At 36.3% G+C, this 16,089-nt stretch overlaps 1 protein-coding gene across 1 annotated transcript; it reads right to left on the bottom strand.

Annotated features, from left to right (window-relative positions):
- Positions 1–13,642: 13,642 nt before the first annotated feature.
- Positions 13,643–15,731, bottom strand: ift22 (intraflagellar transport 22 homolog (Chlamydomonas); the record flags this gene model as incomplete). The annotated part of the gene is made up of 5 exons (XM_079243600.1): positions 15,517–15,731; positions 14,419–14,501; positions 14,203–14,286; positions 13,872–14,074; positions 13,643–13,791 (listed from the first exon to the last, which is right to left on the bottom strand). Exons 1-5 carry the CDS (start codon positions 15,559–15,561, stop codon positions 13,643–13,645), a joined length of 564 nt encoding a protein of 187 aa, XP_079099726.1. The 5' UTR covers positions 15,562–15,731.
- Between the last annotated feature and the right edge of the window lie 358 nt (positions 15,732–16,089).

A 16,089-nucleotide genomic window follows, 5' to 3' on the forward strand; every position in this document is an offset into this window, starting at 1 on the left:
TTTTTCCAGCTGTGTTTGCCACATTGTGCAAGTCAAAGGCTCCAGGAAAACTGCTTTGGGTGTCCCTTCAGCTATGCAATGCATTTCATTAAGTATATGACATGCTTTTATTCAGTTTCTTCCTCTGCTGTTAAGCAATGTACTTTAATCTGTGAAAACCAAATGATGGTTATAATTTCAAAAGTTGTAAACAGACAGTTTGAGTAGGATAAAGCTAATTTCACTGCCTTTATTGATGTGTCTTGCAGATTAGGATTTGTTATAAAAGATTATAGATAGTTAGAGGTTGATGTGCATGTACATTGTAATTCTTGTATTAAAATTGTATTCATTGTAATTATTATAGAATTATGCATGTAATTTATTTATAATTATAATTAATTATAATCATTGCACACTTTATAATCATAACCAATAAATAATTATAAATAACCTTAATTTAATCCAGTTTAAATTACTTCAACCAAACTTGTTGATAAATATTTCATTCATTAATTCATTTTCCAAACCGCTTATTCCAATTCAGGGTTGCGGGGAAGCTGGAGCCCATCCCAGCTGGCTTTGGGCGACAGGCAGGGTACACCCTGGACAGCTCGCCAGTCCATCGCAGGGCCTGATAAATTTTTCAAATTACTGAATTCAAGACATCTGATTGGACTTAAATACTTCAAACAATCCAAGTTAATGGGAAAGGAGTGAGAGAGAAAGAAAGAGAAAGAAAGAGAGAGAGAGAATATCCCTTTAAGTTTTAACCAGTTTCACTGGTCTGGCCGTTCCTTATTCTCTCAAAATTCCCTTTAAAGTACTAAATCACAAATAAAAAATAATTATAAATCAAGGTAAAAGTGAAAGAAAATAATAACTATAAGAATATCAAGTTATATTCAATATATTATTAGCGATGTTATACGTAACATGGTGAATGACATTTAATGTTACAAGTCTCAAGCTGTCTCATCTAACAGATATGCTCACATTTATTTAGAGCTTTTCAACTCTTCGGTTAATCCAAACAACCTTGACACACTTGGACTATTTTTTTCTCTTACTATTTAAAACCTAAGAAAAAAGCAACACATAACGAAACTGTTAATTAGAAAATTACAGCCTTATAACAGAGGTTTAGACAAATTGATATTAGTGAACATATTCTAAAAAAAAGTTAGATGCTGTTTTCTTAAAATTTGGGCAGCAGAAAAGAAGCACAACACTTACTTTTATGACCAAAATAAAAACAAAAAGGACTTTTGATCAGCTCAGAAACAGTATTTATTGTGTTAAAGAATAATCATTTGCTATGAACCTTTAGCTTTTTAGATATAAATACAGATCTTCACAAAAAAGAATCTGGCTGAAAAAAAAAATATAAAGGAGAAAGAAAATATAAAGAACAAAACAATGTTGGCCAAATTAAAATAATTCTTTGTCAACGACAGCTCACTAAAAATAGACCTGACTAAAGTCCTTTTAGTCTGTGTGGGCTGTCATTGAACACACCACACTTGGCTACTGACATTGAAGGTAATAAAAGACTGTTCAACCAAACACAGAAAACACTCGACGAGCCAGAGATTCAGACGTTCATTGCCACCAGATATTGGACATTCTTTGTGATTCTTTCATGCTTTAAAGGCTGATCCATGAAAAGATGTTAAGAAAAGTCCATTCTTTTTAAATATGAGGTCTTTATTTGGCTTGTTAATAAAATGTAACAAAAATGTATATCTTTTTGGAGGAAATTTGACATTGCCCTGCGATGGACTAGCGAGCTGTCCAGGGTGTACCCTGCCTTTTGTCCAAAGACTTCTGGGAAACGCTCCAGCTTCCCCACGCCCTTCATCGGACTAAGCAGTTGGGATAATAAATGAATGGATGGAATTTAACATTTTTTACTATGTGATATGTTAAAGTTATTATAGTGTAATCTTCTGCTGCCTGGTATCTATTAGGGGGCAGTATCAGATTGTGTCCAATGGGATTTTGAACAAAGATTTATCCATATAGTGATGCAAAATGTCTCCGAGACTGTATGCATGAATTATAATATGTTTGGCTTTATAGGGTTCATTTAAGATTTCTTTATACTGGTACTCTAATAATTTGGCTCATCACTCTGACACACCTGCAACCAGGTAGTATACAGTTTATCCCCCCCAAACCGGCCACCTAACAGAAAACTAAACGTTAAAGATGTTGGTAATTGGTCAGTGTTTGGACTATAAATCCAGTGGCTGCAACTGCTGAAAGGGTCATTTGCACTTACTTCCAGAAATACATTTTTTTGCTATTAGTTGCTAAAGTTTTACAAATTCTGAGACAAGTAGAAATGAAAAAGCAATACCACAGCTGCAGGTTATTGCATGTGTAAAGCTCTCAAACTGGATTGCAGTAATGCCACACCTGTGGCCTCTATCTTTCTAAAAAAATAAATAAATAAATAAATAAAAATTAAAAGCATGATCTAAGTTGATAAAAACCACAGATACAAACTGTGCACTTGGATTTGGAATACATCTGTGTTTCACAGTATTTGCCTTTATGCGTCTCCGCTCCTTTGTTGTTTTCCACAATCAAACTCAAGTTTGGCATGAGAGCGAAAATCACTGTAAAAGCAAACTATCTGCGTTTATTTTTCATAAAAAGAACGATTAGGTGAATGCTTCCTTTGTCACGACAACACATGCTGCTGAAGAATATGTATGACCTTCCTTAAACAGTTATCTAAATGAAAGTGACATTAATGATGATTGATGGTATAATATCCAAAAACTATTATTATTAGGTGAAAGGCAAAAAATACTTCTAATTAAAAAAAGAAATCAGAAAAAAATCTCCCCTTTTTTTTTTTTTTTTTTTTAAATATCGGGCTTTAACGGATTAAAAAACTATGTTACCATGTCTGTTTCTATAAGTCCAAAGGAAGAGGAAATAGGAGACTTTAAGCACCTCATTCCTGTTGTTACCCATGTGAATTCTGCAGGCATGAGTCATGCACCTGTATTTGTTTTTCATTTGACGTGTTGTATCAGCACAAAACAGCTTCACATTAATGGAAACACACAACTGTATCTGCACAAATTTCACTCTTACATAATCCTTACTTTTCACAGGTATACAGAGCCCACTCCTACAACATACAAGCAATGTACCGGAGGCTGGGTTTTCTCTCTGAATATTAATGCACCACCGGTGAGACTCTCAGCATCAAGTATCTGGAAAAACACAGATGTAACATTACACTGAAGGAGAAGCCAGTTCGCGTGACTACAGATCATCTTCGCAATGTGACAGAAACCACAGCAACAGCTGTTATTATGTGTGTGTTATGTGAAATCTGTGTTCAATAAGATAGTAAATCATTCATAAATGTGCACAGCTTGTTTTTGACAGCTTTAGAACCCAAACATAGCATGAAGCCTCAGACTTTGATAGCTAAAGCAGACTTTTTAATTCATGCTTGGCACTTCAGCATCTCAGAGACCATTTCACATTCAAGCATGTTTTCTAAAAATGGATCTAAAATGGAAAATCTAGAATAGATTGTGTTTTATTTTTCTAATAGAATGTTTTATAGATCATTTGAATTAAAGTACTCAAATTGCAGTATATCTCTAGGGTTTTTAAATTCCTTTTATGAATCATTGGAGATGAGTAATGACATTAAGTTAATGTGGTCTGAGGTCATTTGGTTCCAATTGTAGCTGTACGATTTACAAAACCAAAGACTGAGCAAGACGATGTGTATGTGTGAAAGTCAGTCTCCGTTGTTCGGTCATCTGGGTCTTATGGTTATGCCTTGTGAATGTTACCTTGATTGACTGTATTTTTAACATTATCTACAAGATTTATGTAATGCTTCTTTATCCTCTGGGTAAAATAATGTTAAAAAGATTGTGCATGTAGTTTACTTCCATAGATCAAATCAGCGGTGCTACTGACATCACTATGCTTGCAAAATAGGATTTAATTTGTTTACAGTGGCTGGGGAAGCAAAGATGTCTACAAGGTTATTGGCTCCAAAACACAAAGCCAGTTAGTATGAATGTAGAAGTACATTACAAATTATAAATTTTTCATCAACCCACTGACAAATAGTGATATTATTACAAGTGGCATTTCACATCATTGGTGTAAGAGAGACACAGGCTTGACTACAGATAAAATGGCTAATGTTCACTGTCAGCAATCTGAAAGTATTACATAAACTTGAAAATATTACATACTGTATAGAATAGGCTCACTGGAAAATAATCAGATTTATGAGATTTCCTGAATTTTAATAGATTTAAAAAACACACTTTCACACCCCATCACTTCGCCCCATCATCATTTTCATCAGCAATGTTTATTTATTGATAGTAGATGATTTAGAAAAGAAATTATGGAGCATCTAAGAAGAGAAAAGCTCAGACAAGAAATCCATATCCATATCTTTCAACTTCACCAAACCTAAGTAAATTTTTAGTTTTGAAATTTTAATTTTAACATGACCTGACGAACAATTGCTTTGTAAAGACACTATAAATTGCAATGTTTTGATTCATAGGTGAGGTGACACAGACTGCTCTACCTGCAGCAAATTACAGATGTTGCAAGCCTTGATTATTCAGCGATAGAAAAACCAAAACTCTAAATAATACTTGATTGTATTGTCATGAAGCATGTGGTTTATTAGTCAGTGGCAAAAATACAAAATAGTTCTCAAATGTAAAGAAGCTAATAAATAGTCTTTTTTCCCCACTGCATCATTCACTTGTATAATAACATATATTAAATCTTTTAAAATGCAATTTATGAAAGGTACTTCAGAAAAACCTTACTTAATTTATTCATAAAATAAAAAAATAAAAAAAAAGACGCTCCCAATCTGAATACATAGATGCATGCATGATACAGCAACATTTCTCAGCTATTATGCTTGCATTATTTTTAAACAGGTATATTGGTTTCTCATGTTACCCAATAAAAAAAAAAAATCAAAGCTTGATAATTACAAATTTAAAGTGCTTAAAACTGCTCTAATATTAAATTGAACCATACGAACTTGTCATGTTACTACACCAGCTCACAAATGGTGAAAAGTATCAACAAGAAAATTACATTTGCTGAGGAAATGAGCCATTACATAGTTGCCATCAAAGACAAAATTACTTCTGAGATACTAGTCTGAAACTATATAACATTGTTGTTGTGAAGCTGCATCAGTATGTAGAGTTATATCAGTTAATTCATTAAAATAAATTAATTCTTCAACTTGAAAATATATTGAAAATATAAAAATCATTCCTAGTGCATATCAGTCCTTATGCTGATCATTGTTGATAGCAGGCAGATGAATCCCTTGACATCACAAATAAACCAATCAGCAGGAGAGCCATAAAACAGAAACAGATTTGCTCTGAACATGCTGTTGTGCAAGCAAACAGAAGCTGATTGAACCAGTGAACATATCAGTAAGTTCGAAGGTAACGTCTGACAGCTAGAAGGGAAAAGCTCTCAAACATGCAACTGAATGCAATGGAAAGAACAGCTCATCTTGAAACAACTCTTGTATACACCAGGCGGGTTAATAACCTATAATTACAGTGAATTAATATGTCATGTTGGCTTAAATATATGAGATTGTGTGAGCTGCTGTTTATTTTCAGTTTGAGGAAATCAGCGATCATGCTTGTGTTATTCATGAAGGCTGTTAACACATGAGGAATTAGTACAATCTCCAGGTCAGACAGGATTGTGTGCATGGCTGTAACTAATGAATAGCATGAAATACAGGTGCACCTCAAAATCCAAAAGCTACTCAAGTGTGTGGTGTTTTACAAGTTTTACCTGTAACAGAGGAACACTTCAAGGCTGCTATGTTGGGCAAAGTCTCGACAGATCCCAACAACCTAGTTCATATTATTTGTTAATGTTTGGAGAGCTTCAAAAAGCTACCAGCATTTGATCTTGCTCTGTTGGGAGAAAAGGTTGATAATGGACAGGATACTTTGTAAATTACACAATAGAAATAACTGTAATGTTGGGCTGTTTTTTATATCTATTATGTATTCAAAGTTGTGTTTTTTAAGGCAGCGTTTTTAAGTATAAGCGTGTTTGAATTCAGTGCTGTGGGCACTACAGCTGTCCACCAGAGGACAATCTAATGACCCATGCAGCAAATATTGATGGCATTTATCTTGCAGGTCATGTCAAACCACTTCACTGATCATCACAATTCTCGGAGGTAGTCAGGTTAGCTTATTATTTTTTTTCGCAAAACTGTAGCTGTCAACCTCACACAGTGGGTCAGAGAGTGAGCTGCCAGCTGTCTTATTGATGGTAAAATTGATCAATCTAGTCTTGTTTTGTCTGCGAGTAGATCTGATCACTTTCAGATCTTCTGTGGAAGACAGGAACATCAAAACTGAGCGTGGCCCATTCTTGTAGGCCAAACCAGCATCCTTGGTGATAAATAGCATGTGCACTGGGATGTTGTGTTTCTGTCTGTATCTGCTGTAAGGTCATTAGATGCCAGACTGAATGCACTTAGCTGATTAAGCGCTTTCACATAATGATACTTGAAACCTTATCGGACAAAAACACAAGGCCAAGGGCTGTGGAATTATTTCCAGATGGACATTCAGCACACAGATCAAAAGTGAATTTTGCTATCACACCATAATGACTTGTGGAAATCGTTCATAAACATCATAATTCAAGAGAAAAGTTGACACTTCTTGAAATGTGACCATGTTGAAGCCAAGCGTGTTTAGAGAAGGCGCCTTGTGCCCATAAGAACTCCAGTATGAGACCCTTTCTCACTGGTTTCAAATTTGAAATCTACACCATGTCTTTCTTTTATTCAGTCAATGGGCTTCTCTATTGTATTGCTGGAAGAGATAAACTAATGAATGCCATTGAACAAATATTGTGGGGCCCTTCTGAAGGGATATGTCAAATCACAACTGTTAAAGTGGAACTATTATGTGCATTTCAGGCTAATTTATTTTTATTTCTGAGCCCAGAAGGGCTGGGATTGATTGAGTTATCGTCACAAATCGCTTTATTGACTTCAGACCGACCCTCTCCGTAGGCTGTCAGATCAGCCTGTGGGCAAATCGAGTGGATTGAGACTCTTCTGCATTAAGCCCCGCCTCCAGCCACTGCACTACATCGGGAGCGCGCACCGCACCTGCTTTTGCCATCATTGTAACATCTCATAAACACAAGGATTAGGCTAATATGAACTCAATAAAAAAAACAAAATACCATGACAACACATAGCATACAGCCCTACATGTTGGAACCTGAATCAGATCCTGAAAACAAAGTGGAAAACAGCAACCCACAGCAACAAATGCAGCAGGATGTCTCTCTTTGGTAAGCTCACCAGCCATCGTTGGAAATAACTTTATCCCACATTTTCCACCCGCCTGATGTATTTGTACATGCCCTTGTTAACCAGTAGAAGGTAACCAATCACCAAACCTTATCCCCTGGGACGTCACAAGGATTTCCAAGTAGAAAAAACTCTCTAAAACGACACGTTTTTCATTGCCATGGAAACCGAACGGAGAGCGTGCTGGAACTCAAACTCAAACTCAATCATGCGTTTAGGTGATTTAAAAAAAAAACAGTGCTGTTCACATGTCTGATGAGGATTCAACACAGTAACACTGTAGAAAGCTCAGAAAACTTCAATTACCATAATAGGACTCGTTTAATATTTCAGTTGAATTCCTTTTAAATCTACAAATAACATTTTTGTTCCTTTTTTAATGACACTGACAAGACTTGCATGAGCAAACAAAGGCAATAAACCATGCATGGGGAAATGTTGACCAGCATCATAGCTTATGCAAACATCAATATGTTAATACATATATTACATACATTGTTGCAGAAACTGTTTAATCTCCATATGCATAACTGTTCTCTATACTCACTGAATACACCATTGTACTGTGCAGATAATTACATAGAAACAAAGACACACTTTTTCCTGTGCATTCCATTTGGTTTTTTGTACTTTTCAGTTTTTAATTTTAATAATTTTATCCAATTTCCAAATACACAAAATAATCCTCTTGTCAAGCAGCATGACCACAAGGTCTCACAGATAAACTCTGCAAACAGCAAATCTACATCCAATCAGGGCATATCTGAGATCACATTTTATGCCAGTTGGAAATAGCCGTCTGTTGCAGATGGATTATACAATACTGGATGAGAACACGACCAGACAGATAGAAAAAACACACAAGTGCAAGATGAAAGGCAGAGAACAAACACTGATTTGAATTAAGATGATAATTTCAAAGCAGCAAAGAGTCAAGCAGTGACAGAAGCGGTTTGGCATCTCAGATTATAAAGTTTCTACATACGAGATTAAAACAAATTACTTCATCACCTCAGTCTTGGCAATGAACCACAGTCCCCCCCCCCCCCCCCCCCCCCCCCCCCCACAAGAAAATGAATGGGGTCCTTATATGTCTCTATATCCTCAGGACTGAGACTGATTACTAGCCGTTACTGCTGCTCAGTCACCCGATTTGTGTGTTTGTGTCTACTGCCAAGGCTGAGGTGGTGATGTCATTTGTTGTAATCACATCTGCATCTACAGACCATTTTAGAGCATGAAAAGAACTTCTTCACCACAACCTCTATGCCCACCGTTTTGTCTTTCTGGCTGTCTGTGTTCATTTCTGTCCATCTTGGACAGTTTCATTCTGTCTCACTTTATGTAGGACATCACTCCTTTGAACACTGAGGCCTTGTCCACATGTAGCAGGAAATCTCACAAAACAAAGATAACTTTCTGTGACTGGCCTATCGTCCAAAAAAAAGCACATATTACAGCATTAAAAATTATTCTTTCAAATGCGTTAGACCAAAGTGAAGATTTGTGAATACTCAGTTTGTGCATCTACATTTGGACACAACTAGGACTTTAGGTTTCAAAACGTCCCTGCCTGCAACAAAAAAAATGCTCTCACATCACATATGTTTACACAAAGCATGGATGCCCTCTAAATATGCTTTACAAAGCTCTATTGGAATTAAGAGTGAATTAGAAATAAAAAAACAATGTTGTTTGGTTTCAAGGTATTTTCTAGATGAATGAAGAGATTATTTGGTTTTACAAAAACTCGAATATGTGTGTACATGCATTGAGTTGAAGGACATCAGCAATAGCCAAATAGTGCTAAATACTGTATCTTTAAGATGATTAAAGACACTGATTAAATTTCAATGTTGCCTTTATATTTTTTTTAGGCTTTTGTGCTTCAATATATATCTTTGATTGTGAATATTAAGATACCATGCCTGTAAATATTGCATTCATTATTTACATCATGGCTTTCTTTACTTAAAGTAAAGTAGAGTAAGCCTTCTGGATGGAGATGTCAGATGTTTCTCCAGATATCTGTTGGAGCCACTTCCCCAGTGTGGGGGACGTAGACCCCATTGTTTCAATGACCACGGTTACAACTGTTGTTTTTCCCTTCCAGGCTTTCTCCAGGTCTTCCTTGAGGCCTTGGAGTTTCTCCAGTTTCTTTTTTCTGAATTTTGCAGAATTGGAGTTGGATATTGATTACCACGGCCTTCCTCTGCTGCTTTTCCATGATCGGTTGGTTGGCCATCACCACTTTGACTGTGTGAATCCAGAAGTCCCACAGGATGCTTGTCCTCTCATTCTTCACCACAATGGGAGGTGTTTCCCATTGTGACTTAAGCGTCTCCAGTCCATATTATGTCAGATGTTTCTGTAGACTATGCCAGTTACTTGGTAATGGTGTTTGATATATTCTTTACCTGCCATTATCTTGCACCCTGCCGGGAGGTGTTGCTTCTGGGGTTTCTTTGTACAGTCTGCACCTGGAGTCCTGCCTGGTTTGGACTTGTTCATATCGACCATTTCTGTGATCTGTCAGTCATACATCCCCTGCAGGGGCTTTTGCTCCCATGTTGGTTTCTCCATTGCATTTTTCTTCAAGTTCAGTTCCTGAGATATTCACTCAGTACTTAGTCCCTTGGATCCATCTTCCTGATGTGCTTGTGGAGCTTGGACCTTTCATCTTGGATAGTGGCGCTGATGCTACTATACACTTTTATGCGCAAGGATAAATATATAATGGGGAAAAGGAGCTTACAGAGGCCACAATGCTAACAGCATATCATTGCATGAGCTGACCGGGGTTTCATCTTGTACACATGTCCATTCCTTGAAAGATTTATCAACAATATTTTCCCACTTGTGAATAGTCTTTCTCCCCATGTTTACTCTTTAGCATGGTATTAGAACACACCTGAATGCTTCATAACAAAATTGAACAAATCTGGTTTCATAAAGGTGAGCACACCTGCTGATGATTTAGTAATCACATGCATGTAATTAGCACCACCTCAAACTGCTTGAACCAATGAAAGCAGTGAAAATATAAGACAACTGCTTCAAAAAACTTGAAAGAATGAAAATTAAGCTGAATCTGGTGAATTTGCTACAACAGAACTCTGAAAGTGAAAGCATCCAGGTTTTATTTTGGTTTCTAAAAGAGACTGATTAGTGTGAAAGGTTATGAGCTTCTTTTCCTTTTTTTATTGCTTGTTTGGTTAAGTGTGAGCAACATTTGAGTCCACACCCCTGACCAGTTAGTGGCAGAAATGTACTGTTGCATCCTAATCAGCAGTGAAAAAAGCAAGGACAACACATTTTGTACATACAACTTTAGCATTTTGTCAATATATATTTATTCATTCATTATCCTAACTATTTAGTCTTATGAAGGGTCACGGCAAAGCTGGAGCCTAACCTTGCAGTCTTTTGGGCAAAAGGCAGGGTAAACCCTGGACAGCTCGCCAGTCCATCACAGGGCCACACAGAGACAAACATCCACTCATGCTCACACTCATTACTAAAGGCAATTTTTAAAGTAAGCAATTAACCTAACATGCTTTGGATAGTGGGAGGAAGTCAGAGTACCTGGAGAGAACCCACGCATACACGGGGAGAACATCCAAACTCCACACTGAGGCCTCGCCACGAGCCAAGGATCAAACCAGCGACCTTCGTGCTATGAGGCCACAGTGCTAACCACTATGCAGTGCTGCCCATATATTATTCATTCATTCATTCATTTTCCGAACCGCTTATTCCAATTCAGGGTCGCGGGGAAGCTGGAGCCTATCCCAGCCGGCTTTGGGCGACAGGCAGGGTACACCCTGGACAGCTCGCCAGTCCATCGCAGGGCCACACACAGAGAGACAAACAACCACACTCATGCTCACACTCACTCCTAGGGACAATTTAGAGTGACCAATTAACCTATCATGCATGTCTTTGGATGGTGGGAGGAAGCCGGAGTACCTGGAGAGAACCCACGCATACACGGGGAGAACATGCAAACTCCACACAGAAAGGCCACTGACCAAACCAGCCAAGGATCGGACCAGCGACCTTCTTGCTGTGAGGCCAAAATGCTAACCACTACGCCACCGTGCAGCCCCCCATATATTATGTATTATTATATTTTTCTACATAGAATTAAACTCATGCTAACTATTTTCTTATTCTCTCATCCAATCCCTGCTTGCACACACTGAAAGAAATACCAGTCGGCATTCCTAAACATCTTAATTGATTTTATTTTGACCATCTTTCCATGAAACTTTGGTTGAATTATGCTATTTCTGGAAATGGTGGTTTGAAATATTTACATATTTGACTTGCTAGACTGTCAACACAATTTAACAGCAATAAACTCACCACATAATAAAACAGAAACAAAGTTCACCCTTTGTAAAAATGATGATGCAGGTTGAGTTAATATGCCTTTAATAACAATAGTAGGACAGTAGGATGAGAATATGATCCCACAGTTTCCCCAAAATAAACGAATGGTATAATCTCCCAAAGCATTATGACATCTAATGTTTCAACTAACATTTTGGAAAGCACAAGACTTTCAGGCAAACATTATTCCTGTTGTGCCTCTAATTCATTGTAGTTCTATAGCATATTAAATAGCACCCTCTAGTGATTTTTCTACACAATATATAATCCTGTCTATGTTTGCAGCAGCAGTACAAGATACTTATTTATCCCTCGTGCACACTGCCGAGATTTGTCAAATAGGATAGGGAAAAGTATATTTATATTGCTAGAGGTGCAGTGATTCATATTCTGAAACATACAAGTTACTTTTTTTTTTTTTTTGTGAACATGCACTGAAACTGTTACTAAATGACACTGGTGGCTGTTGTTTGCCTTGAAGGTTTATCCTCTGTTCTTAGTTGTTTAGTGTCTTTACACCATTTGTTTTCCTCTGTATGTGGGCTGCAGAGTTAGTCAGAGATTGAGAAATGGCTCAGTGATCCATGTAATACAGAACAACTGCATGTACACACGTACTACTTCACAAATGATTGACACATTTTGTCCCTGCCTTTTATACCTCCTTATACTTCACTTTCAAACCATGAAAGCACCCAAATGTAGAAACTATAATTATCCATTTCATGAGACCATTTTAGATGCTTGCACACATCGTGCAAAGTCTCACTTACTGCTATCTGCACACCAAGATGCATGAGAGGCTTGTTCCTTTCATAAATCTTCCGTGGAATTATATTGTGTTGTTAATGCAGTTTATTACAAATCTCTAATGTGCCAGTGAATTTAAAAAAAAAGATCGCTATAGAAGCATAAAGCTAAAGAATCTTTTTTACCTGCTTCACTGAGCCAACTTGATTGCAATTTATAAATAAAAAAGATGATCTCCTTTTCTTCTGATTTTGTTTTTCTGATGATATTTAGTGTCATTAATTTAGTGACTTTTGGGAAAAAAAATTATTGACCAAAATAATTCAAATTATTTTGAATGAAAGTTATTTTATTTGTTGTAAGTTGCCTTTAGACATGAATTCCCAACCTTCCTTCCCTGTGGACCCCTTCCTGTGCATGTGTTGACACCATAAAAAGGGTTGTACTTTTTTATTAGCTAGCTTCTCAGTATAAATTATGCATTCTGGCTGAATCCTTTGCTTTGGTAAAAATTAAAGTAATTGCCAACAAGTAGCCTATTTATTCTTTTTTTTTTTTTTTTGCAAAATAAGGATGAATCATCACTGTGACATTTCTCAATAATGTCTCAAAAAATAATGAAAATGAATGGAGCCTCTCAAATCACTAATCTTATGTAAATGAAACAACTCAATTAGATTAATTCAAAATTAAATAATAAAAAAAACCCTTAAAACAAATACACCTCAATTTGTCCCAGTGTGGACATTGCCCTAATTTAAAAGAATAATAGCTCTTGGTCCCCAGGTTGGGAACCGCTGCCTTATGAACTTGTGACCACAGAGTTGCTGAAGTAGTCCTTCATTTGAAAGGGCTCTGGCAAAAGAGACATAATTTGGTATGATGATTTTGAACATTTAACATTTTTTCTCTTTTTTTATATTTGACCGTTACATTCCCAACAACCTCTACTTATCTTTTTTTTTATTATTAAAAAATAATGTATAATCATATGCAAGGAGAAAACTACACAATGGTTCACATTTTATTCATAAAAAGTATTATAAAGTGTTCAATTAGAATTGGGATTATATTATGCACAAAAATTTTATGCACTGTCATTTTACATTTACAGAACTATGTGATGATAGACATCTCTTCTTGCTCTCGATTCTCCGACATTGCGTTTACAACATTTCCCAAGTATCTGTAAAAGGCCTGTCTCACTTCTTCTGGTTCTTCTTCCAGATTGGAGTGAATAAGCTGCAGTCTGTTAAGATTTGATGCTGTATCAAAAAGAGTAAGTGTGTTAGATAAGACAAGTATTTGTCACATAACAGATTTTAAAGGCCTGCAACAATGTTACCTAAAGGGAGCCGTCCATTTTCAACTTCACTGCCAGGTTTGTGGTGAGCTATAAGCAGACACTGTTTGTCCTGCAAACTTTGAGAGGAGATGAACATGGAATGCCATGTCTCAATTTCTTTGAGATGACTTGGAACATCAGGATTAAAAATGATCACCACACCGCTGCAGTCTTTCATGAGTGCAGGCCAGCATGATTCATATCTGTTAGGGAAAAAAATTTCATAATACCCCATCATACTGCAAAACAGGAGGAAGGAATTAAAACAAAAAATGTCTTATAAAACTGAAGGAATATTATATCAAAATGGGGTAATATTTTTTTCACTTACTTAAAATCACCTGAACAGTCCCAGAGTTCAACTTCGCATGTCTTGTCAGCACTGCCCTCAGGCTGCGATTCAAATTCCAGAACCCTGAAGAGAGTATATTTTGTTTGACTAATATGAAATAAAACCACTACTAACTATTGTTTGAATGATTTATATGACAGTTGTCACAATAAAATATTCATCTAAGCATGTTGTTACATTACAAAGGGTTTGCACCTGACTCCTTGGGTAGGTCTGTACTCGTCACCCACTTTTTCAGTTGTGTCGGAGAGAAAATTTGCAAGAACAGTTTTTCCACTCTGAAAGACAGGGACACGGTTTGTTTTCAAGAACAACATTTATATAATAATTAGCACATTTTCCTACATTATTAGTTGTACTAGCTTCACAGTGATTCTGAAAGGATTATTTCAGTTTACTTAGCTATCTTAACTTGAGAGATATAGGAAAGATGAACTCATGATAAAAATATATTTGTGTTTTTAAAATGAACTTTTAAAGTATTAACACAATTACCTTGAAATTACCCCGAAAACCCAAAACACTAAATGACATTTTCTTTAGTCATTAGTTCACCAATAAAAATAAATATAAAGTAAACTGTGTAAAAAAAAATTTAAAAAAAAGATAATGTTTATTACATTTAATTTTTAACAGTCATTTTCACCTGAGGCTTATATTGATTTGTCCAAACAGGACACTAAAGGTGTCTGGCTACTTTTTTTTTTTTTTTTTAATTTTGGCTACTAAAATTATGTTATATACACATTCCTAAAGTTTATGTAGCCACCATTTTATCAGTATAACAACAATCATTCTAATATTTGGTCACATGATGGATCGAAAAGCTCTACATTATTTTGAGTATACAACTTTTTTTTTTTCTTGTGATCAATACAGGTTTTACTAGCAAAATATCAAAGCAGGGCTTTAAAAATGACTCATCTTACAGTTAGGTGTCCTTTTAGAGACTGGCTAACAATGCTTAGTATTACTAATTTGGTATGGTACACATTTAGATTACCAATAAATATAATGACATTTATATCACAACAGTAAGAATTATATGTTGCTAAAAGTTAATAAAAACAGTTTAATACCCATTACCTATTCCCTCAAGCCCCTACAATTTTTGTTGAGACCTTACATTTTTATACAAACCCTGGATTTTAAAATTGACGCAATAACACCCTAAAGGAGGCTTGATCATTTGCAGAATTAAAGAAACTTTGACGTAAAGATAAAGCACATATTAGGTAGGTGTCGTGTCTACATCTGGAAGCTGGAATGACATACACTACAATATTTACGCACCTCATTGGGACCAACAAAGAGTACTTTGGTTTTGAACATTTCCATACAGTAGAAGCCGACGATTAGCTGTTCAGCTAACTAAAGAAGCCTAGCAATGCAAACTCATGCGAGTAATATAAATAAATCTCTTTTTTTTTAATGTAATGTATTTTAAATTTGAGTTATATCACACAAAAGAGAGAAATTTAGCTTTTTACATTGCTATAATCTGAACACAGTCTGCAGAATATGGTGTAGCTTAGACAAGCTATGGGTGTAGCAGTAGCAGTAAACTTCCTTACTGTTTCTATGGTTTCAGCCAGTCTTTCTTCTGTCTACACTTCATTGGCTGTTTGATGGTCTAGTCAAAATTACTCCCGCCTTTTTATCTTTAATGAACAAATCAGCAGATGGCAAATGAAAACATGGTATGACGTTGCTTCAGTACTAACCAATCAGTCTCCAGCATCAACACGCCCCCCCCCCCCCCCCCCCACCCCCCCCACCCACCCACCCCCACCGTTTAGAGTAGCGCAGCCGTTTTAACAATTGACTGAAAACTGAAGCGTGAGTGATATTTATATTTCAAGCGGC

The sequence above is a fragment of the Telmatherina bonti genome, assembly GCF_933228915.1.
Source record: "Telmatherina bonti genome assembly, chromosome: 7".
In the NCBI taxonomy this organism is placed as follows: Eukaryota; Metazoa; Chordata; class Actinopteri; order Atheriniformes; family Telmatherinidae; genus Telmatherina; species Telmatherina bonti.